This window comes from Vanessa tameamea, chromosome 16 (assembly GCF_037043105.1).
Source record: "Vanessa tameamea isolate UH-Manoa-2023 chromosome 16, ilVanTame1 primary haplotype, whole genome shotgun sequence".
Taxonomy (NCBI): Eukaryota; Metazoa; Arthropoda; class Insecta; order Lepidoptera; family Nymphalidae; genus Vanessa; species Vanessa tameamea.
Window position 1 is genome coordinate 5,925,929 of NC_087324.1, and position 24,198 is coordinate 5,950,126.

General features: G+C 38.6%; 3 protein-coding genes across 3 annotated transcripts in view; 2 read left to right on the forward strand and 1 right to left on the reverse strand.

Annotated features, from left to right (window-relative positions):
• The window catches only part of LOC113394025 (DNA-directed RNA polymerase III subunit RPC8), a 225,939-nt gene that overhangs the window by 17,926 nt on the left and 183,815 nt on the right, over positions 1-24,198 (forward strand). The gene's annotated exons all lie outside the window — the stretch shown is intronic.
• Positions 315-1,210, reverse strand: LOC113393956 (large ribosomal subunit protein eL14). The gene is made up of 2 exons (XM_026631094.2): positions 1,106-1,210; positions 315-893 (listed from the first exon to the last, which is right to left on the reverse strand). The coding sequence occupies exon 2, from the start codon at positions 885-887 to the stop codon at positions 387-389; it is 501 nt and encodes a 166-aa protein (XP_026486879.1). The 5' UTR covers positions 888-893; positions 1,106-1,210; the 3' UTR covers positions 315-386.
• Positions 1,910-21,984, forward strand: LOC113393887 (intraflagellar transport protein 172 homolog). Its single transcript, XM_064217381.1, has 35 exons — positions 1,910-1,948; positions 2,102-2,273; positions 3,079-3,271; positions 4,095-4,284; positions 5,026-5,160; positions 5,402-5,589; positions 11,300-11,439; positions 11,523-11,599; positions 11,861-11,977; positions 12,212-12,347; positions 12,458-12,588; positions 12,683-12,771; positions 12,842-12,972; positions 13,762-13,889; positions 14,208-14,313; positions 14,425-14,646; positions 14,722-14,894; positions 14,962-15,078; positions 15,528-15,698; positions 15,776-15,844; positions 16,212-16,457; positions 16,531-16,672; positions 16,945-17,152; positions 17,605-17,821; positions 17,921-18,044; positions 18,147-18,258; positions 18,333-18,500; positions 18,592-18,674; positions 18,751-18,929; positions 19,115-19,354; positions 19,903-19,999; positions 20,480-20,617; positions 21,151-21,269; positions 21,555-21,666; positions 21,860-21,984. Exons 1-35 carry the CDS (start codon positions 1,910-1,912, stop codon positions 21,982-21,984), a joined length of 5,034 nt encoding a protein of 1,677 aa, XP_064073451.1.

Consider the following 24,198-nt stretch of genomic DNA (forward strand, 5'->3'; position numbering starts at 1 on the left):
TTTATTAAATAAAATACCACTCGTGAATAAAATCTATTTTTTTTTAAATTTATCAGTTTATTTGGTATGTTTAAAATCATAAAAGTTCATACGAACGAGACTATTTATTAATTGTTCATCATTTACGAATAAATTTTAAAAAAAAGTTAGAAATACTACAAAACTAACCTTCAACTTGCCAGCGTCTTGACTTCACGTAATTACCTGAAAAATAAAACAAATTAAATAAAGAAAAATTACTTTGCTCTAAAATAGCTACAGAACTCACCTTAGGCCAAAAAGGTATTATATGGGAACATTTAACAATAGATCAATTTTAGCTTAAAGTAATCCTTTATTTGATTTGTCCTATAAATTACACTTTTGTTTCAGACACAAAACAAGAATTACTTCTTCGCTGGTTTGGCTGCGGGTGCCTTCTTCGTACGTTGCTTCTTGGCTGGTGTTTTGGGAACTTTCTTCTTTCCAAATTTGCCTCCTCGCGCAGCTTTAACTTTAAGGCTTTTGAAAACAGCCGTCCTGGCTCGGTTTCTCTTGACCCTTGCTGATGTTAACTTAAACCTGTCGTAATCAGTCATTTCAGCGCGTTTCTCCTTATTAGCCAGATTCTTAGACCATTGGCTTTCAGCCCATTTTTCATTAAGCTTAGCATCGGTCCAAGCTTTCCTTACAACACGTGTTGGTGCTGTGAATGGATAGCTAAGGCGGAATTTTGTAAGGTGCAGTTGGTTGAGACGAATTTGCTGTCGTGGAACACCGCTGCCGGGACCATCGACGAGTGCTCGTGTTTGATCAATGACATCCACAACACTCACCAACTTTCCTTTAAGGGGTCCGTCGGCTACCAGGGCAACACGCCCTGGTTCTACGTAGCGTTCGAAAGGCATGACGTCCTGAAAGACGAGGAATTCTTTAGAAGTGTGGCTTGTTGTTTGTGATGCCGCGATAATACATTATGTTAAATTTATATTGATTATAAGTAAAATAATATTTGAAATATAGGTTAACACTAACACTACACTATATTAGAAACGCATATATCGAAATATATTCCATAAATTTTATTTATATAGGGAGATTTTAGTGGATTTTAAATTTTTCTAACCTTACAACGTCTTTACAAACACGAAACACTTGAAAGAAAGACTTATGCCACAGACTCTACAAGTATACACATACAGAATGTCAACTATAACATGCGTTTAAATGAATATCTTAATAGTCTGTGTCAAAATTATCCAAATCCATAGAGTATAGCTACAAAAGACAAAATAATATTATTAAAACTAATATTTATACATATGTGTTTATGTTAATTGTTGTTGTTAATGTAATTTAATGACTTTCTATATATTTTAAATAATACTACTAGTTTTCAGTATATATTTATGTAATTATATTTAAGACGTATGTATAATATTTTTGTATGTATATGTATTTTTTATATTATTGTTTGTTCGTATTTACAGTGTGTATGTAACTGTTAAATTAATTTATTTATAGTGCCCTCATTTCATATTTTTTACAATTGTTCCTATGCCCAAAGGTTGTCTGGAACAGATCGGTTTTTACAGTTTAACCGTCTGTTGCACCCGTTATTAATTATATATTTTTTATTGGAGTACAAAAGTATCAATAAATAAATATAAAACTATCGGTTATAAATTATTTTATTTAAGATATCTGTATCAGTATAAAATATCATATTATATCATCACAATACATTTGCTTTCACCACAGATTAAATAAAAATATAAAGAATATAAGTGAGAGCGGTTAAATTTGATTGTTGGTTAGGTTAGTTGCCTAGTAACGGTTTCTTTCAATTTAATTACGAAATAATACTAGAAAATTTGCTTCACTATAAAACGTTTTAAGTAATCGTAATAATTAATTTTTTAAATAAATTATGCGTCTAAAATATTTAAAGACAATTCTGGAAGGCCAGGTAGAGAGTATAAGAAAGAAATATGAGTTATTATATTAATATATTAAAAATTATTCTTTAGATGCAATACATGCATAAAGTGGTATTAATTTTTAGAAACTTAAATACCTATATGTTTAGTTTAAAATGTTTTAATATTTGTCCAATGAACAGGATAGCGACAGTCCTGTAGCTGATATAAGCTGGTCACCAAATAATGTAAAGTTAGCTGTAGCGACTGCTGAGAGAATTGTGCTGCTATTTGATCGTGATGGTGTGCGGCGCGATAAGTTTAGCACCAAGCCGTCTGATCCATCTGCGGGCAAGAAGTCTTACGTTATAACAAGTTTGTTATCTTGCCTTCTTAATTTTTGTTTTAATAAATAGTTTACATAACATAACATAATCAGCCTGTAAATTTCCCACTGCTGGGCTAAGGCCTCCTCTCCCGTTGAGGAGAAGGTATGGAGCATATTCCACCACGCTGCTCCAATGCGGGTTGGTGGAATACACATGTGGCAGAATTTCGTTGAAATTAGACACATGCAGGTTTCCTCACGATGTTTTCCTTCACCGCCGAGCACGAGATGAATTATAAACACAAATTAAGCACATGAAAATTCAGTGGTGCCTGCCTGGGTTTGAACCCGAAATCATCGGTTAAGATGCACGCGTTCTAACCACTGGGCCATCTCGGCTCTCTATATATATATAATAGTATATATAATAGTTTACTCAGAGCAATTTTTGCTATTTGTGAATTTGAATTCAGAATAATTTTTTTTTATGAATATGTGGATTTTAACCGGAAGATTCAATTTCCACGGCTTCAAATCTGATTAAGGGCTAATGATTTACCATGTTTGATTTGCGTGTATATTTCATATCACCTTCTGCAGTGAAGTAACACATCATGATGAAACCAATATGTGTCTGATAAAATTGTGCCATGTGTATCCACCCATAGGCATTGAGACATAGTGGTCGTTTAAGCTCCAATCGTTCTACTTAAGCGGAGAGGCGGCCTTCAACCAGCCGTGGAACTTTACGGGCGAAATAACTTGGAAAAAATGCTAAAAGAGATATTTCATAAAGAAAAACATTTAAAAAGCGTTTGTTTGTCTTTAGTTCGATTTATTTTTTGTTTTAAGGTTTGGCATTTAGTGAAAATTCGGAATTGCTGGGCGTAGCGCAAAGCGATAACATGGTATTCGTGTATCGAGTAGGCGCAGATTGGAGCGGTAAGAAGGTGATATGCAACAAGTTTCCTCTAACGGGCGCGCCGTTGCGTCTGCTGTCTGCCGAAAATGGCTTCTATACTGGAACAAGCGACGGGAAAATCAGGTGATGTTTAAATAACTCACTGATGATAAATAGTTGATGTATAAATACTTTATTAGGTGGTAGGGCTTTGTGCAAGCCCGTCTGGGTAGGTACCACCCACTCATAAAATATTCTACCGCCAAACAACAGTACTCAGTGTTCCGGTTTGAAGGATGAGTGAGCCAGTGTAACTACAGGCACAAGGGACATATCATCTTAATTCCCAAGGTTTGTGGCGCATTGGCGATGTAAGGAATGGTTAATATTTCTACCGCGCCATTGTCTATAGGCGGTGGTGACAACTTACCATCATGTGGCCCATATGCTGGTCCGCCAACCTCATCATTCTCCTGCCCTTATACCACACTCCACATATTTTTATACTTATTAATATTATTAATTCGAAAGTAACTCTGTCTTTGGTCTGTTGCTCTTTCACGGCCAAAAAACTAAAACGAACTTGATGAAATTAAACCGAATTAGTATGAAGCAAACGTGTCTCAAAGGAAGGACAGGCTATTTTATATGCCTATCACCTGACAACTAACCTGTAAAACGCGAGCAAAACCGCGCGGGCGACAACTAGTAGTCGCCTAGGTTAATAAGTAAGTTCTAATTTTAGTATATACGCTAAAGCGAATCGTTTTATGATCGAACGTTTTTTATCTTTCAAGAATACAAGACGTATTAAGAAAAGTTTAGATAATTAAGTTTCGCTTAAGTTTCATTCCTATTCTAGCTATGTATCTTAATGTGTCAATTAATACTAACATTCTACGTAGACCTTTGTTGAACAAAAAGGTTAAATAAGGTAGCTAGTTACTAGTGTAGGGGTGTGTAATAGATCGTTAGATTGCAAGAGTAACAAGAGCTCGAGTTTGTGGTCGGCGGGCGCGTGCTGCGTTTCGCTGGCGCGCGGCGGCGGCGAGGCGGCGCTGGCGTCCGGGCACGTGGACGGCACGCTGTACCTCAACGGCCGCCTGCTGCTGCGATACGCTCTCCCGCCCACCGCGCTCGTCTTGTTGCCGCCTTACGTGAGTGACAATCTGTATTGAAGTCAAATAAAACATAGGTCAATTAGGCGATGACCACATTTATGAAATCCGTTAATAAAATCTTCAAGTTGACTTATTTTAGCGCGGGAATACTATAGGCTCAATTTACCTGTCGATGTAATTGGGAGAAATTCGAGATCGTCATACCGTAAATTATGAGTCACATGGTGGCGCACGTTGCAGATATACAGGTGTCCCAAAAATCAACGTCAAGCCGGCAATGGGCGATAGGCCAATTGATGGGGGTTATCAGAAAAATAAGAATAAAAATGTTTATAAATAATTTAAAAAAACATTGGCTTTTTAAAAAAAATCGAGAAATTGACATCATTGACATATAGTCTGCCGTGGCTCTTGTACTGTGTATTTGTTTTAAAGATATTATAAAATATATGTACAAGCTTTTTGATTAAATTTATAGCTTAATGTAAAAAGCACAAACGTCACTAAACGTTTGGCCAGTGTATTTACAATAAGAGCGATTTCAGCGTGCCTATTGTTTGCTCGGCATCAACTTTTTTAAAAGGATGGATTGAATGGGATTCATCTCGTGCTCAGCAGTGAAGAAAAACATCGTGAGAACCTGCACGTGTCACAAATTCGTTCCATAAACTTCTCTTCAAATGGAGAGGAGGCCTTAGCCAATCAGTTGGTCATTTACATACATGACGTTACTTAACATTGAGTTTTACTGCCAATTAATGTAATTGTAATATTTAGATGATAGTGGGTTCTTGCGACGGACGTATATCGGTGTACGAAGCTCAGCGTGGGGCTCTACTACGTAATCTGGAGCCTTCCTTGCCGCCTGACAGACGTGACATCATTTCGGCTACTCTTAGTCCTTCCGGTCAGGTGAGGGAGTATTACGATACAGTTAGTATAAATAAACTGTACTAGCGCTCTGGATAGATGCAATATGTCTGTACGAAAATAAAAACATATAATTATTTTTAAGTATGAGGACATCATTTTAGATCTATCGCTACAGAATTGTCATTTTAATAGTTTCGTATAATTTAAATATCATAATTTTATGCTTGTACTTAGAATTAGAAGAGGTCGTTATTATAGCAGTAGCTCGTCATGATCGCAGACGGTAGCGTTCGGCGTGTTCGACGGCTGCCTCGTGGGCGAGGTGAAGGAGTCCGGGGCGCTCGAGGTGAGCGCGCTGCCGATACCGAACCTGTACGCGGCGCGCGCGCTGGCGTGGAGCGGCGACGGCACCCAGCTGGCCGTGGCGTCGCAGACCGGCGCCGTGCTGCAGTTCGAAGCTGTTCTCAAGTAGCTGTCGCTGTCTTTTTTAAGTGGTTTATGTATATGCAAATAGTATAAATACATCCATTTTGTTACTCCGTGAAAATAAAAAAAACATATATCAAAGTAATTATCACAGTAGGTATGCCATTGAAACGATTATAGTAAAATAGTAACAAACAACACACGATACATTGTTTTAGCAGTCATAGCGGTGGCATTTGATAGAGCACTTTGCATTCATCCGACAAAAATGCTTCGATGTGAGGTTTCAACTGTGTATGCTAAAACATAAATGGCTGATATCTCAGTGCTTCCCTAGGACCCCTGTTTTTATCGAAAGTATTTTACCACCGACGGTGTGGCGTAATCAGTTTATTAAATAATATCAATATAAGGTATGTACTTCTTTGCGGCCCCGTGGATGCTATCTGCTATAAAAAAAAACTGAACAATAATGAGTTAAATAAATGTAAAGAAATTTAAATGACGTATTCACATTTGCATATATGTATGTAAAGAAAAAATGTATTATTCTTTAATTTGAATTCCGCGCATCAACCGTCATCGAACGCGCAGTGACATGACAACTAAATTATAAAAAATATAATTATGAAAAATATTATCAATCTCGTAATTGTATAAAGTAAAGTATAAAGTATCTTGTGATTTAGGAACAGACATTGTTAATAAATAAACATTAAATGTCGTTTCTCTTTTTACAGGTATGTAAATATTATTTTTGTAAAAATTCGTAGGTAAATACAAAATTTTATTTTATTCTTTCTTATTGTAAAATTAAACATATAAATCTCTTTTTACAGAGAAACTCAATTGTGTTTCATTAACTGTGTCGTCCTAATAAAAAGAATACAAGAAAAAATCTTATAAAACGACATTTATTGTAAAAAAATGGAGTCGTTGAAGTTTACATTTGAAATTAAACCATCAATAGACGGAAAGTCAAACTATATCGCCATAACCGCAATTGCCACAAAAGATGGAAAAGTTTTCGTTATGCCTGAAGAATATCAAGCAGTATCACTTCACAAACATATCCAAACCTCGAAAACCTTCTTTACCGTGAAAAATACATTAAAGAAAAGATATCAAACTAGAAGTGTTTGGATAAAAACAACACAGGATATACTACAAACATATTTTGATGAGGATGGAAACATGATGTTTCAGGATCAATTTTTAGAGGAAACTACCCAAGAACAAATGACTATTGGTAGTAAAAGGTGTTCAGAAGATCCCATAGTGAAAATTTTGGAAACATTTGTTAAAAGTCAACAAGACAAAGAAAAACAAAGTATTAAAAATTTAGCTGACAAGTTTGTAATTGGAAAATTTGATGGTAAAAGTTCGAATGCACACCAGTGGATGGAAGTATTTGAAAAAGAATGTACAAGGTTTAGTATCGTAAAAGAAGAAGAAATAATTGAAATCTTCAGATTATTTCTTGAAAAATCATGCACTGATTGGTATTCTTCCATGATGATGAAACTTAGCTTACATTCCGAGTGGTCAAAATGGAAATCATGTTTTTTGGAAACATATGCTAATAGAGGTTGGACTGCTAGTAAGTATGCTTTATCTTACAAGTACCAATCAGGATCTTTACTAGAATATGCAGTAAAGAAAGAAAAACTTTTACTAGAGGTAAGAAAAACAATAGATGAAGGGACTCTTATTGATATCATTGCTGCCGGCTTACCAGATTTTATAACAGACAAAATCAACAAAGACCAAATCGTAGAAACAAAAAATTTGTTTAGTGAACTTGGAAAATTAGAACATTTAGTTTCAAGAAGAAAATTTATCAAGAAGAAAGAAGATACTAAGCCAGAGAAAAAAAAATGTAGCATTTGTGAAAAATTAAATAAAGGCGTACGCTATCATTCAGAAGATTCTTGCTGGTTTAAAACAAATTCAAATACTGAAAAAGATAAAAAGCAAGTAAAGCTCGTTAATAATTCAGAATTGGAATGTGAATTACAGTGTGAAGATCCAAAAAACTAATAGTACCGCCATTGATCAAAGTGAAATTAGTACTGAATAAAAATGTTGAAGTGTCTGGAATCTATGACTCTGGGTCTAACGTTTCGTTAATAAATTCTAAATTGTTAAAAATAAAAAATAAGGAAACCAGTCATTGCAACAATACTAATTTAAAAACGATTAATGGCGTTAAAAAGGCAAATGGAGTAATAACACTTGATATAGCCATCTTTGATGTGGAAAAAAAAATGAATGTTTTCGTAATAGACAAGGAAAATTTCGATTATGATTTTTTAGTGGGTCTTGATTGTATAAAAGAATTTTACCTAGTTCAAAACGAAAACTTAAAAATTACGCAGAAATTACCTATAAAAAGAAGTGAAATAGTTTCCAAGGAAACAGACAAAATAGATATAGTCTCTAAAGAGATTAAATATGATAATTTAATAAACTTCAATGAAGACATACTTGAAGAAAAGTTCAAAATTTGCATAAATCATTTAGACTTTCAAAAACAGGCCATGATTGATAAATTAATTTCGAAATATAAGTCTGTGTTTGCAAAGGACAAATATGACATAGGACAGGTAACAGGTTATGAAGCACACATTGATCTACTTATAGAAAAATATTGCTCCAAAAGACCATATCGTTGCACAATAGAAGATAAGAAGGAGATTGAAGATCAAATTGCAAAATTATTGGAAAGAAATATAATAGAAGAATCATATAGCCCATTCGCAGCACCAGTCACATTAGCTTATAAAAGAGATGAAAACAAAAGATCAAGATTGTGCATCGACTTTCGAGACTTAAATAAAATTGTTGTGCCTCAATCACAACCATTCCCTCTTATTGACGACCTAATACTAAAGACGAGAGATTGCAAGTTTTTCTCAACGCTGGACCTAAACTCAGCGTTTTGGTCAATTCCTTTACGTATCACAGATAGACACAAAACTGCGTTTGTGACGCAGGAGGGACACTATCAATGGACCTGTTTGCCATTTGGTTTGAAAACCTCCCCAGCTATATTTCAGAGAATAATGTGTAATATAATACGGAAACACAAGCTTGGAGATTTCGCAGTATGTTTCATAGATGATATTTTAATTTTCTCAGAAACTTTCTCGGATCATATCAGATATTTGGAAAAACTCTTTGAAGCAATAAAATGCGAAGGCTTAAAACTAAAATTCTCTAAATGCACATTTGCAGCTGATACAGTTAAATACTTGGGTCACATAATACAAAATAATTCAGTCAGACCACTGAAAGATAACTTAATATCAATAAAAAACTTCCCGACTCCTAAAACTCAAAAGAATGTGAGGCAATTTTTGGGAAAAATAAATTTTTATCATAAATATGTGCCAAATATAGCCATTAAGTTGGAACCATTGCATAACCTTTTGAGAAAAGGACAAACCTTTGACTGGACTGATGCATGTCAGGAGTCATTTAATGAAATGAAACAAATATTATGTTCTCAACCGATATTAACAATCTTTGACCCAAACCTACCTATTCATATATACACAGATGCTAGTATATTAGGAGTAGGAGCAGTACTAAAACAACCACAAAATAACAATGAAGAAAAACCAGTAGCGTACTTTTCGAAAAAATTGACTGAAGTACAGAAAAGGAAGAAAGCCATCTATCTGGAATGTCTAGCAATTAAGGAATGTGTAAAGTATTGGCAACATCTATTGATAGGTCGGAAATTCACTGTATTTTCTGATCACAAACCATTGGAAAATATGAACATAAGATCTAGAACAGACGAAGAATTAGGAGATCTAACATACTACTTATCACAATATGATTTCGAAATTAAATATTCGCCAGGAAGATACAACATTGAAGCTGATTGTCTAAGCAGAAACCCGGTACTTGGGCCAAATGAAAACTCAGAGGAACAGTTAAAAGTAGTTAATATAATAACACTAGAAGATATTCTAAAAGACCAGGTTAATAATGAATATATACGATGCAGAAAAAACAAGTTAATGAAAAAACAAAATGTTTACTACAAAAAAGTAAGGAAGAAAGAAAAAATTATTATATCAGAGGAATTTAGCATAGATTTCATGAAAAGTGTACATACAGATCTGGGGCATATAGGAATTAAACAAATGCAGAGAATGATTAGCTCAGTGTATACAGCAGAAAATATGACTAAAAACATAAAAAAAATCTGTGAAAGTTGTACAGTATGCTTAAAGAATAAATCAAGAGGACAAATTAAATATGGGTTGATGTCCCACTTGGGTCCCGCCACAAAACCTTTTCAGATATGCTCTATTGATACCATTGGAGGTTTCGGAGGTTCCAGATCAACAAAGAAATATTTACATCTTTTATTAGATCATTTCACCAGGTACGCGTATATTCTAACATCAAGTACTCAAAATGCTAATGACTTCATTAAATTAATAAGAAACTGTACAGAAAGTGATGGTATTGAATTAATACTATCAGACCAATACCCAGGTATCAATTCTAAGGAATTTAAAAGATTTTTGGATGAAAAAAATATTCCCATAATTTTTACAGCAGTGAATTCTCCTTTTTCAAATGGCTTAAATGAGAGATTAAACCAGACATTGGTTAATAAAATCCGGTGCAAGATAAATGAACATGACACTAAAATGGCATGGACGACTATAGCCCACAACTGTGTGCAAAAATACAATGAAACGGAGCATACTATTACTGGATATGCTCCTAAATACCTACTTTATGGTACAGATGTTACGATTTTGCCAAATGAGCTGAAACAGAAGAAGACTGACCATGATTTAATCCAGGCTAGGGAAAAAGCTTTAGAAAATACAATCAAATCACATAATTATAACAAGAAAATTTACGATAAAAATAGAAAACATATAGAGTTCAAAGTCGGTGATATTGTTTTTATAGAAAATGGAAATAAACTGAATCGAAAGAAGCTTGATGAATTGAAACTTGGACCGTACAAAATTTTACAAAAAATTTCAAACTCAATTTACAAAATAAATATTGAACATAAGAGATCAGAGTCCACTTTTTTCCACATTTCAAAGCTAACACCAGCTCCTATCTACGATTAAAGACCGTGCATGAAAAAACATCTTCACCTGACTTTCTTTACGGAGGGGGGGAGATGTAAAGAAAAAATGTATTATTCTTTAATTTGAATTCCGCGCATCAACCGTCATCGAACGCGCAGTGACATGACAACTAAATTATAAAAAATATAATTATGAAAAATATTATCAATCTCGTAATTGTATAAAGTAAAGTATAAAGTATCTTGTGATTTAGGAACAGACATTGTTAATAAATAAACATTAAATGTCGTTTCTCTTTTTACAGGTATGTAAATATTATTTTTGTAAAAATTCGTAGGTAAATACAAAATTTTATTTTATTCTTTCTTATTGTAAAATTAAACATATAAATCTCTTTTTACAGAGAAACTCAATTGTGTTTCATTAACTGTGTCGTCCTAATAAAAAGAATACAAGAAAAAATCTTATATGTATATACAATACGCTCCAAGAATCTCCATAATCATCATTATCTTATACTTGTACGCCGTAATTGTCACAGATTTATTAAAATTATGTTACTATTCTATGAGATAAACAGTTATGTTGCCGCAAATATTATCAAACTTTTAACATAATTTACATGAAGGCTATTAGAATGTATTTTGTGTCGAATGTTACGAGTATGTTGCACGCAGACGCTGGGTATGGCGCGACACGGTGGAAGTGCGGCACGTAAGCCCGCGACAGCTGCTGCTCACGCGACTCGCCAACGACTCGCTACCACTCACAGTTACTACTAAGCTCGCTCCGGATATATTTAACGTGCGATTCATCGGTAATTTATATTTGTACGGTTTTCTGTTTTTTAATGTAGACAGCTCATGATAATACTTTTTTATTTTTGTTTAATATGTGTAGGTAATGACTGGTACGCGGTATGCCGGACGAGCTGTAGTTTGATACTTTGCGACATAGCGCGGGGCTTGACCAGTGAGGTCAGTTTTTTTTTATTTCAATGAGTCACAATTTTAATAGCATTGCTTGAAGTGAGACGGGTCATCTCTTTGAGTGGAAAAATATAAGGTCAAATACCACTGATTTTTCTCATAAGTCTCATTTGTCTCATAATTCATCGTGGGGATATGCATGTCTTCCTCGGGATGTGATTAGTTTAAAGAAAAATTGTCATAAGCCCACTAGCCGCAGTTTAGGAATGTAGTTCCAAATATCAGCCGGCTGATGAGCCGCACGCGCAGGTGGCGTGGAGCGGGGCGGGCGAGCGCGTGTACGCGGCGGTGGGCGGCGCGTGCCTGCTGCAGCGCGCCGGCGAGCTCAGCGTGCTGGAGTACGGCCTCGACCGCGTGCTGCACACGGTGAGCTTATTTTTGTTGTTTTAATGCATTATCTGTATCTTGTAGCGACGTCTAAGGTTTTTTTAATATCCTTAGTATTTAATAATTCAGAACTCTTCTGTTCTTACCAACTATTGAGTTAGTAAGAATCGGGCATTCTGAATTTTATATCTATCATGATTTTGTTAAGATGTAGTAGATATAGTTGGATGTCTTATGATTTGGTATATGAATATAGTTTATTACGGACATTAGGTGCGCACCGAACGGGTGAATCCCCATGTGCTGAGCGTTCGCATCAACGAAGGACAGAAAGAAGAAGGCCGCGATCGCAAACATCTCGCCTATCTGCTCGACCGACAGACGATAGCTGTCGTCGATCTTGTTTCAGGTCACTTTTATCATCATATTTTCATTGGAATATTTTTATACCGATAGAAGCTCTCTGTCTGTTTGCAGTAAGCGGATGTAAAAAAATGTTTTCGTTGTTGTTGTTCTTAGGAGTACAGCTAGGTCAGTGGTGGCACGAAGCTCGCGTGGACTGGCTCGAGCTAAACGAGAGTGGACATTTATTACTCCTTCGAGACACGAGGAGACGACTTGCATTATTACGGTTGGATACCGGCGAGAAGGTATAGTCAGAATATTTTAATATTTAAAAAAAGATAACAAATGTTACTTTAGCAACTTTCGATTCACGGGACTAAACAATGTACAATATTTTAGGAAATTATAGCGAGTGGCGTGAGTTTCGTTCAGTGGATAGAAAATAGCGATGCCGTCGTGGCGCAAACACCGACGCATCTACTCATTTGGTATGGTTATTGTATGGAAAAGTAACCGTACGGCGAAGGAGTCGGTCAGCTCACGTGGCGCCCCGTGCAGGTACAGCGCGTGGGAGCCGCAGTGCGTGGAGATGTCGGAGTGCGGCGCGGGGGCAGTGCTCGTGCAGGCGCGCGCCGTGCTGCTGCGGGGCGGCGCGCGCCTCGCGCTCGACGAGCATCGACTGGAGTTCAGTACGTGTCGCGTGCGGTATCCGTGCTGACCGACGTCAATGTTGGATATTGATATGCAGTTTTTGACTCTCCCCACGCAATGCTTTTGTTTTCCGTGATGAATGTTAATATGAACTGTTATACTCCAAGTATATAATGGGATATACTTGGAGTATAACAATTAAAAATAAAAATTTGAAGGACAGGTAGAATTCGTAGTGATAATGAGGTTCCATTGATGAGGCTTTTAAAGGAAACGAAGAACGAGTTCAAATAGAAGGTAAATGTTGGTAACTGACTTGGTCGAAACCATAACGATCGTTAAATGAAATTCAATAACAATCATTACATTTTGGTCACTTTTCTAGATCAATTGGTTAGTCTACAGATTTAATAAATCTTAGGATCTCTTTAAGTAAAAAAATTCATATAAATATTTTGATCATTTTTCATTTCTTACGTTGCATTCTTCATTCTGCATTTCGAGAAGCTTGGAACAGCATTTTTAAATAAATGTTCATCCGATAGCAGTTCTGCAGTTTTTAAATAACTAAAAAAGCAATTTTGCTAGCTTTCTAACAGTACAGTAGTCAGAAGCGTCGCTTATAAAGATAAAATTCTGCGAGGTAATGTTGGTAAGGATAGTGTTTTTTACTATAATTTTGTGTAAACTTGCTTGTTGTTGTTGTGTAAAATGCCTTTTTCCTAAATCTCTGAATGAAGATCTGGCACTTAAGTAATAATTAGTCATGGCATTTTTTTACTTCTTGATATAATAGTAAAATTATGGTTTTTTACTTGATTTCTTAGATACAGCACTTCGAAATGGAGACCTCGAGGGTTGTGCGCAGTATCTTGATAGTGTGGGTGGCTCAGCAGATGTAGCGCAATTGTGGCGCCAGCTAGCAGAGCAAGCTCTAAAGAATGAAAATGTACCAGTACGAAACGTCGTTCCTAAATTTAATATTTTTATCGAGGAATATAGTGCAGCTATATACATACATATTCAGGGTTATTGGTAATTCGACGTATTCCTGTTAGAAGGTGCTAGGGGTGCTTATTTGCTATAATTTTAACTCCTATATGCATAATGAAAAAATAAACCATTTTGCAAATGAACTCAAAAATGGTTCACTTTTGCATGGTGCATATAAGTGTTAAAATTATAGCAAATAAGCACCCCTACCATCGCTTAACGGGAATACGTCGAATTACCAACAATTGTTTATTATTAAATGAAATTTTTGGATACACAGTTGGCTGCTAAATGCTATAGAGAAGTCGGTGACGAAGCTCGAACTTACTATTTAGATAAGACCGTGGAATTAGCGGTCGCCGAAGGAGACGGAGACGTAACGACAGGTATTTGTTATATTTATTTAATTTGACGAAGTTGTCCTATATATAATACGTTTCTGTAAGTGTAAAAATGGTTAATAAAGGAAATAATTGTATATTTAAAAATAATTACAGGTTTAATTAATCCAATAGTCAGAGCTCGTCTCGCAATATTTGCGGGTGACCTAGCGACCGCAGAGGAATGTTACGTGAAAAGAGCCAACCGGCTCGAAATGGCTATCAGTATGTACAAGCAGTTCAATCGGTGGACCGACGCCATCGCCCTCGCGGAGAAGACCGACAGAGACATCGCCAAGACTCTGAAACAACAGTACATGGATTACTTGACTTCCACCGGTAAAAGTCTAAGGCGGTCTATCGGACTCTGGTTTCGTCATTCGAGGCACTTTTAAAGAAATGCTCCCCCCTCAGGGCGCTACGGCGAGGCGGGCGCGGCGCTGGCGGCCCGCGGCGACACAGGCGGCTCGGTGCGGCTGTGGCTGCGAGGCGGCCGCGCCCGGCGCGCCGCGGCCGCTCTGCTGCAGCACCCCGCGCTGCTGCACGACGACGAGCTGCTGCACGCCGTGCTCGATCGACTCGTGCAGGTCGGACGCGAGATCGATGGGTTTTCGATCCGTCTCGCTGAACTCCGATTTTATAATGTTATTGTAGGAGGAGTGGTGGGAAGTGGCCGGCGAGATTTCGGAGCGCATGGGCGATGCCGGGACAGCCGTCGAGTACTATGCGAAGGGCAATAATTATGGGAGGGCGGTTCAGCTTGCACGTGAGGTGAATATAATCTTTTGATGTAGCCCACATACTTTGCCGAGCCTACATCGATTTTATTCCAACCACAAGAGGACAAAAGCCATATAAACAGCATTTGACATCGAATTTTATTTTATTTTCTTTATTATAATTACACCTATTTTGACCGAGAGCTTGAATGATCTATTATATTCATTATGGATTTGCGAAAAAATTGCGTTTTGAACGTTGACGAATCTGTTATCGGAACATTGGAAGTAATATTAAAGTGGATATAAGTAGTTTATTGGTATTGGTTTAGTAGTGTTGTCTTATGAATAAAGATATATTAGTCAAAAACGGTTAGTAGTGCATAGTACAGCTGAGCTATTAGCAATCGAAATAGATAAGTCAGGGTTAATTGTATGATAGTGGAAGCGTTCGGTGAAGTCGGGCGACATTACATATAATCCTGATTATAATATTTGCAGGCGTGCCCCGGTGAAGTGACTCGCCTAGAAGGAGAATGGGGTGCATGGTTGGTGGCCTCTAGACAGGCGGGTGCTGCTGTCCCACATCTAATTGAAGCTGGACACACGGTAGACGCACTAACGGCAGCGATCAAAGCACATCATTACAAGAAGGCGTTGCAGATTGTGCAGGTGAATATAAATTAAACTGTTCCTTGTAATCATCTTCAAAATTTTATTACGCAAATATATATTTTTTTAATTTGAAGGTCATTGACGATAAAGAAGCTATACGAGATCAATGTGAGCAATTGGGAAACTATTTTATATCTACACAAGTAAGTTATTTTTCTTTATAGCTATTAGTAATTACTTGATTTTTCTTCCACAAAACTTTTTTTATAATATAGGTACGCGGGCAAATGGGCCACCTACTGTTAAGTGGTCATCAGTGCTCATAGACATATGCCGTAAGAAATATCAACAATCCCTTACATCGCATCATGATCATGATCAGTGGTTCATGTATCTAGTACTAGCTCACTATTACTGTTTGGTGGTGCCAAATCTGATGAGTTGGTGGTACCTACCAAGACGGCTTTGCACAAAGGTCTAACACCAAGTCAACTTATAAAGTCCAATCATAATTAAATTAAATATCAAATTAACAAACCTGCAATAAACAATCATATTTATTATAATTAGGAATGGGAAACTGCCGAACGTGTGCTAATATCGTGCGGTATGGTGGAACGCTGCGTGCGCGCCTATAACGCAGCGGGTAAAATAGCTGATGGACTACGCTTGGCCGCTGCACATTTGACCGAAGAAGAAACTAAGGATATATTCATGCCACTGGCGGAAAAATCACGCCAAGAGGGACAGCTGAGGAAAGCGGAGCAGATTTATATCGGGCTCGGAGATCCGGACGAAGCCATATCCATGTATAAGGTGAGAGGCACGCATTATTTAAAATATGAAACATGGCTATTCGACGAAAATCCACCACAAATAATATAAACAGGAAGCATCGCAATACGAGGCCATGCTGCGCCTGGTGGGCGCCCACCGCCCCGCGCTGCTGGAGGCCACGCGCCGCCACGTGGCGCAGGCGCTGCACGCCGCCGGCGACCTGCGCGCCGCCGAGAACTACTACGTGCAGGCAGGTCGGTCGTAGTCTCCTAGTAGTTAGCGAGAAGGTTTCGCCGTAAGTGCACGGGAACCTGAGTTACTCAAGTAAAATTTTAATACAAAAGTCTTTACATGTAGGCGTACAAGTAATTCATTGAATTTGTAGTCTGTAAGTTAAATAGAGATGATGTTATCGTCCCATCTTCCGATTTTGCGGTACCCGTTCGAAGCAACGATATGTTTGGACGCGTTTCGTTAAGGTCACGCATCCAGTAATAGTAATAATAATGAACCGTGACCCGACCAGGCGACTGGAAGAGCGCCATCCAGATGTACCGCTCGAGCGGGCAGTGGGAGAGCGCGGAGCGGGTGTCGCGCGCGCACGCGCCGAGCGGCGTGCAGCAGCAGGTGTCGCTGCAGTGGGCCGCCACGCTGGCGCCCGCCGCGGCCGCGCGTCTGCTGGCCGCGCGCGGGCTGGCGGCGCTGGGCGCGCGCTGGGCGCTGCAGGCGCACAGGCGAGCTGCCCGCACACACTTACATTTTTCTTTCAAAAATATTATTGAGTATTCTTTTGAAAATTATCGACAGTTAGAGTTTTCTTGATAGGTATCTCTGGTTTGGAAATCTAAACACAAAGACCAAAGAAAAACCGGGGATCAAATTATGTTTGTCAAATTTCATAATTGTTTACAATTATCGATTTTAAAAATAGGCGACTGTTTATACTAATGTGTCCTAATTCACTAACTTTATAATTACCCTTTAAACACAAACTTCCTTTTATGTTTATTTTTTATTTAGTAGAAGTTTGAACATATACTGGGATTCTTATGTAAAATCATATACGATCGTTCTAGATTGCTCTACTAAAGAGTGTAAAGAGTTATCATCTATCGCTTTATTTATGTTATGTAAACGAGCATCTATATTATTTTATATTAATTATTATTCGATTGTATTTATTCAGATGGGATATTGCTATGGAATTGAGCGACCTAGGAGGTGGAATCACAAAACGCGAAGTAGCTAGGCACGAAGCTGCAGCTTTAGCCGAGGAAAAGCCCGAAGAAGCTGAAGCGGCGTTCCTCCGCGCTGCTGCCGCTGAAGACGCGGTTCGCATGTGGCTGTCGAAGGCGCATCACCAACGAGCGTTAGCTTTGGCTGAGCAGCACGCGCCGCATATGGTTAGTCTTCTACAATAAAGTGAAACAAGTAGAAATTAAATCTCAAATAATAATTTTTAAAGATCACCCATTATAACAGTAGATGATTTGATATGACAGGTAGAAGAAGTTTTAGTGGAAGGAGCTCGAGCGGCTGCCGAGAGGGGTGACCTCGCACAATTCGAGGCTTTGATGATTCGCGCCAACAGACCGAGGGAAGTCGTGCAGCACTACAAAGACCTCGGTCAGTCATAATCTGGTTTTTATTTGATTACATATGGAAGATCCATTCCACTGATACGATATTGATTGTATGTGTGGCTTATTAAAAAGTGTATATGTACAGAGCTGTGGGAGGAGGCGGGACGCGTATCTCGCGAGTATTTGCCGGACAGCGCCGAGCCCGTGCCGTCCGCCGTGCCGCCGCTGCTGCAGCGCGCCGCCCACCATGCCGACAGGTGAGAGCGCAGCCCGCTGGCAGAGGCCGACGGTGGGACAGCGGCAGCACGGTACCGGTTGGGTATGTCCACAGGGGCGAGTGGTGGGAGGCGGTGGAGCTGCTGCTGAGCGCGAGCGCGGCGGGCGCGGCGGGCGGCGCGCTGCGGCTGGCGGAGCGCGCGGCGCTGCGGGCGGCGCGGCTGGCGCGCGACCGCCTGCGCGGCGCCCCGCGCCGGGACGCGGCCCGCCTGCTGGCCGACGCGTATGTTGCTTAGTTTATCATTTTTGACGTTTCATGTACCTTTGCCTGGGTAAAGTTTGATGATTAGATTTACATATTAAATAAACTACAGATTTGCCGCAATCGGACAAAGTGATGTCGGTGAACAACTTCGAGTGGCTCTGCTAGAAGGCGTCGATGATGACACGCCAGCAGGTAACCTCAGTCTTCTGCTTACAAGTATAAAGTCATATAAATTTGTAATACTTCAATATTGTTAAAGGTGTATCAGCCGATTATGAAGAAGAAGAACTCAAACACGAGTCAGTGATGGAAGAAGTTGACGTCGAATCGTCAGCATTAGAAAAGTTGGCTCGTGCGGGTCATTGGCAGCGATGCTTAGCACATGCGGGGGAGAAGGCTCCCCACTACGCGTTGCGATACGCCGCCAACCTATTTAAGACACATTCAGTATGTGATCTACTGTTAATAGAAAAGTTTACAAGTTATACTCTGTGTGCTTATATATTTTATATAAAAATGTTTATATTGTTGGATTAATTAAAGCACTTGTCGCTTGTTCTTGTTGCAAACGTATTTCGAAGATCACGTTTTTAGTTTGATGCTCGAGTACTTAAACGTTTCATACTTTACAGCGTACGGAAGGTATCGATATCGAAAGTGAAGAGGTACCGGAGGTGTTGTCTCAAGTAATCGATACGCTTCGTCAGTATCTCACCGATGACGTCACCGTATCCAGTGCAGATGTTCCGTTAGCTAAGGCTGTCTGTAGCGAGATCCTCGTGAGGATGTCGACAGCTCCGAAGGCATTCACTGTCATGAATGACGCTGTAGCGGTGATGGTTGCCGCTGGAGCGGATGATAGAACGTTACAGGTCAATTTTGAATGGTTACTTATTTATGGATTATATAACATATATATATAATGGGCGCCAGCGTGGCGGCCCACTGCAGCGACACCTGCTGCTGCACGCCGCTCGGCGCGTGCGCGCGCGACACCCGCTCCGCGCTCTCCCACTGCCCGCTCGAGCGGTACATCTGGATGGCGCTCTTCCAGTCGCCCGGCCGGGCCATAATTAATTATTTTTTATGGAATTGATATATACTATGTATAATTTGTAATGTTATCTTGAAGATTAAATTAATATATTAAAGTTGACAAAGGCAAAACTGCCGATCCGGGTAAAATATATAATGTATTATTAGTATGAACTATGCTTAAGTACTTTGTAATCTTGAATTTATAATATATGTCGAACTTAAAGAAGTAGATGGTCGACACAGCACTGACTGTAGACCCTAATCGAGTGTATTAATAGTCTCTACATCCTAGGAGATACGGAAACGGGAACACTATTTTATGGAACATAGTCGTCTTGATCGTGTTGAATAAAATGATAATTTAGTAATGTCGTTACACCAGGCTCTCATATTGCTGATGGGTCTACACGTGCCTCAAATAGCATCTAAAGTTGCTCGAGCATTACCGCGCTATACGGATATCATAGTCGCTGATGTTGGTAAGTGTTATACTGCTTAATCAAATTGTTGCCTACCGTACATATGAACGCATGGAAAAAAGTTAGACGCACAGTACGTGCGGATAGATCGCTGGCCAGTCGTCGACTGAATTAAAACCTTTATTATTATCTCATTATTTATTAATATATAATGGAGGTAAAACCTTAAATATGTATTGCGAGTCGGACTCGGCCATGAAGGGTTCCCTAGCAGCAAGTAACAAGGTTTATGTTTACGAAATTCAATTTTTTATTTTTATATTTGAGTTGATTGAATGAAAGGTAAATTGTGTGAAAATATTAATGCGGTTCTCAGAATACATCTACTTACCTAGTTTCAACAGTTTAGTTCTTATAATTTCGGAAAAAAGTGGCTGTGACATACGGACGGACAGACAGACATGACGAATCTATAAGGGTTTCATTTTTTGCCATTTGGCTACGGAACCCTAAAAATAATGTTTATAATTGTCAACTCAGCCTTTTACTTGTGCGGCTCGACGGTCCGCTCGGAAGAGGACGGCGCGCGAGAGGCCTTCGTGATGCTTAACCACTGCCTCGACCTAGTGGAGGCGGCTGATGACGACTCCGCGCATCTCATCGACTACACGGACTTTGGTAAAGTATCGATCTATACGAGACCCAGTGATAGATTAAATGAAATGATTTAAATTAATCAATTACTAATTTGAAAGCTATTTCAATTGTCCGAGTTCTATCTTTGTTTAATGAAACTTTGCTATCTTTCAACTTTCAATAAAATTTGTTTTAAATATTATTCTACAATCGATGGTTGACTAAAACTCCCTCAGTCCGATGATTTATGGAACTTAACGAAGAATAACGAGCAGTATTTTAGTTAACTTGACGAAAACTTGGAATCATCATAAAGTGAGCTACTATGGGCTTTATATATATTACCAATACATACTTAAAATTAATCACGCTTAATGAAAAGTGCACGAGTACCTCAATAATATTAGAATTAATAATGTTCACGAAACCCTGGAAAATGCCGGAAGAATATTCCAAACCTTGGCTAAAAGCTTGATGTAAGCTTGGGGTATGAAGCAACAAAACGGTTAATGCGTATGAGCGTCAGTCGGCCGAGGGTGCGGGGGTAGTGGGTGTGACTGCGTGCGTGTGTCCAGAGTGCACGGACTGGTCGCGCTCGCCGCTGCTGCTGGAGAGCGCGTGCGTGCGCGGCGCCGCGCTGTCTGCGCTGCGCGACTGGCTGCTCGCCGTGTCCATGGACCAGCAGGTGGACCAGGTACGCCCTCACTCGATATTATTCCTATTGGAGCGATTTTCTCTCTGGTAGGACGATGGATGGCTGCTGTTGTCGCTCATAGTTTGGTGCTTATGTGCGAATACATATTTGTGTTTTCAAGTATAATTAGTATATTGTGTATTCTTGTATATGTCAAATCCACTGTTTTGTGCTATATTTTTATTTGCATTCTCGATTTCAGCAACGATGCCATCTGGCCTTTTTAACAATCCCACTCCACCCTCGAATCCATTCCTCATATGAATTTTTATATGTCATATTTAGACGCTTCCAACCGACGGTCGCGGCAAGTACAGCTCGTGCGTGGCAGAGGGCGAGCCGTGCTGCGTCCTCACGGGATACCCGCTCTCGACCCGATTGGTCACCTTCAGTAATGGTACGTTCAACGGAACACTGCTCACTCGGAGGTACGGCTTTGTATACGCCCGTCCTAGCGAGTATCTCCATTGTTTTCATTAGATTTTTTGATATCGCCACCAAAACGTCGATGATTTAATGTACGACTCGACGACGAGTGGTCACAATCATGGCGGGCAGCGTGTTCGTAGCGAGCGGAGTGTGTCCGGCAGGTCGGTGTGCCAACCGCGAGGGCTGGGCGCGCGTGCGGGCGGCGGCGCGCGAGGCGGGCGCGGCGGCGGCGGCGCTGCGCGCGCTGGCGCTGAGCTGCGGGCCGCCCGACGCCGCGCACGTGTAGCTCGGTTGCCTGCTATCCGACCTCGTTACTGTTTTAATTTTCACTGAGTTATTTCACGCGATTCAAAAATTACAATGCATGTAAAGTAATTATAATATTTTCATATTTGCTGGTGAGGCTTTGTGCGAGCCCGACTTGGTGGGAACCACCCATTCGTCGGGTATACTGCCAAACAGCAAAACTTGGCATATTGGTGTTTCAGTTTGAAGGGTGAGGTAGCCAGTGTGACTGCAGGCACGAGTGACATAACATCTTAACTCCTAAGGTTGGTGCCACATTGGTGTAATGGAGTTACCATCAGGTGGCCCATTTGCCCGTCAGCTAACCTACTACATAAAAAAAGTAGTCAGATGCGTGAGTTTCTCAGACTTGAAAGTAATAATAATAAATATCATAAGGAACAAACCATCATATATTTAATATTTCAATTTAACAATGTATACTGAGCGAAAATGAGATATTTTTTTAAAAATAAATCAGCTTCGAATATCAAAACTTCTTTTTGACAATATATGTGTTAATTGTATAAATTCGCAGTAATTTTTTTGCAAAAAACTTGTTTAAATAAAAAAGCTGATGAAATAAGGTATTACCAAAGTATCGAAAAGGCCAGTAAAAATATTTGAAAAATATATATTTTATTTTATTGCAAAGAAAAAAAAATAAAAATGAAATCATGGTTATAAATAAAAAAAACCAAAAAAAATTATAATAATGTTTGTTTTAGCTTTATTCATATAATAAGGTATAGTTATTTATTTACAAAACAGTCTAACATCTCTACACGTAAGTTTTGATGTTAATACTTTTCACATTTCGTCTTCTTGTCACAACTATTAAATCGTTAATTTTAGCTATTAAAACTAAACAAAATAAATGTACTGTACTTTTTTCCAACACATTTGTTGAACTCATCAATAATAATAAAAAAAAATTGAAAACAATTGCAAGTGTGTGTGTTTTGTCCGGAGCTTGTTGCCTTTTCTTAGAGTTCTTCAATTTGGTTAAATCAACGCTATACTTATTATTCAAAAAAATATATGTATTATATTGATGTATCTGTGTTACTATTGTATGTTGATGTTTACTATTGTAATAAATATAAAATTGTAATTTTTTTTTTGTACCATGTCAAGTTTTTGTTTGACAATTTGAGATTTAGTAACAGCTGCAACAGATAAGTGATACAATTCCGAATTAGGAATTTCCATCTTTAATAAGTTATGTAATAAATGTTATTAAATATATAGCAGTTATCTGTGGACAGAATAACTGGCAGCATGGTTTCCTTAAGTTGTTGTTTGTGCTGGTTGTTAACAATTATTATTCATTGTTTCATTAAAATACATTTTACTTAGTTTAGTATAAGATATTCAATATTAAGAAGGATGATAAGCTGAAGGAGGTCTTCAGTCTTTTAAATTCTTATATTTTAACTTTTTTAGATTTTTTTGAAAACAAAGACGCTATTTTCGATTTACATCATCTAGACAAAACTCGATAATAAGCGTTGTTGTAATTCCTAAAAGTAACGAAATTTTAGTAACCTGTAACCCTTAAACTACACCTATGGTTCAATCCACGAAGGCGCGTCGCCTACTGTTCGAGTCGACCACCACCGGCTCGGTGTACTTACGGCTAGTAATCATCGGGAAAGTTATTCTAATTATTATTTTGTACTATGATTTTTTCTTTTAAATTACTAAATTTAAAAAGTGGTAAAGGATAAACTTTGAAAAAATCTTCCGAAATACCTATGCACAAATAGTTTTGGACAATATCCAGATTTTGCTTTCGCTGTATAATGTTGGAGCTGAGCCGATAAGCCGAGATGGCCCAGTGGTTAGAACGCGTGTATCTTAACCGATGATTTCGGGTTTAAGCCCAGACAGGCACCACTGAATTTTCATGTGCTTAATTTGTGTTTATAATTCATCTCGTTCTCGGCGGTGAAGGAAAACATCGCGAGGAAACCTGCATGTGTCTAATTTTAACGAAATTCTGTCACATGTGTATTCCACCAACCCGCATTGGAGCAGCGTGGTGGAATATGCTCCAAGCCTTTATTAGCCCAGCAGTAGGAAATTTACAGGCTGCTAATGTAAAAAAAAATGTAATGTATAATAACATAATAATAACATAATCAGCCTGTAAATTTCCCACTGCTGGGCTAAGGCCTCCTCTCCCGTTGAGGAGAAGGTATGGAGCATATTC

Excerpts from the sequence above, each read along its gene's own strand:
- LOC113393956 (XM_026631094.2), bottom strand. The coding sequence starts at position 887 with ATGCCTTTCGAACGCTACGTAGAACCAGGGCGTGTTGCCCTGGTAGCC.
- LOC113393887 (XM_064217381.1), top strand. The coding sequence starts at position 1,910 with ATGCGTCTAAAATATTTAAAGACAATTCTGGAAGGCCAG. Across the intron at positions 4,285-5,025 it reads TCGTCTTGTTGCCGCCTTAC|ATGATAGTGGGTTCTTGCGA; the intron begins GTGAGTGACAAT and ends TGTAATATTTAG. Across the intron at positions 18,045-18,146 it reads GCAGCACTACAAAGACCTCG|AGCTGTGGGAGGAGGCGGGA; the intron begins GTCAGTCATAAT and ends GTATATGTACAG.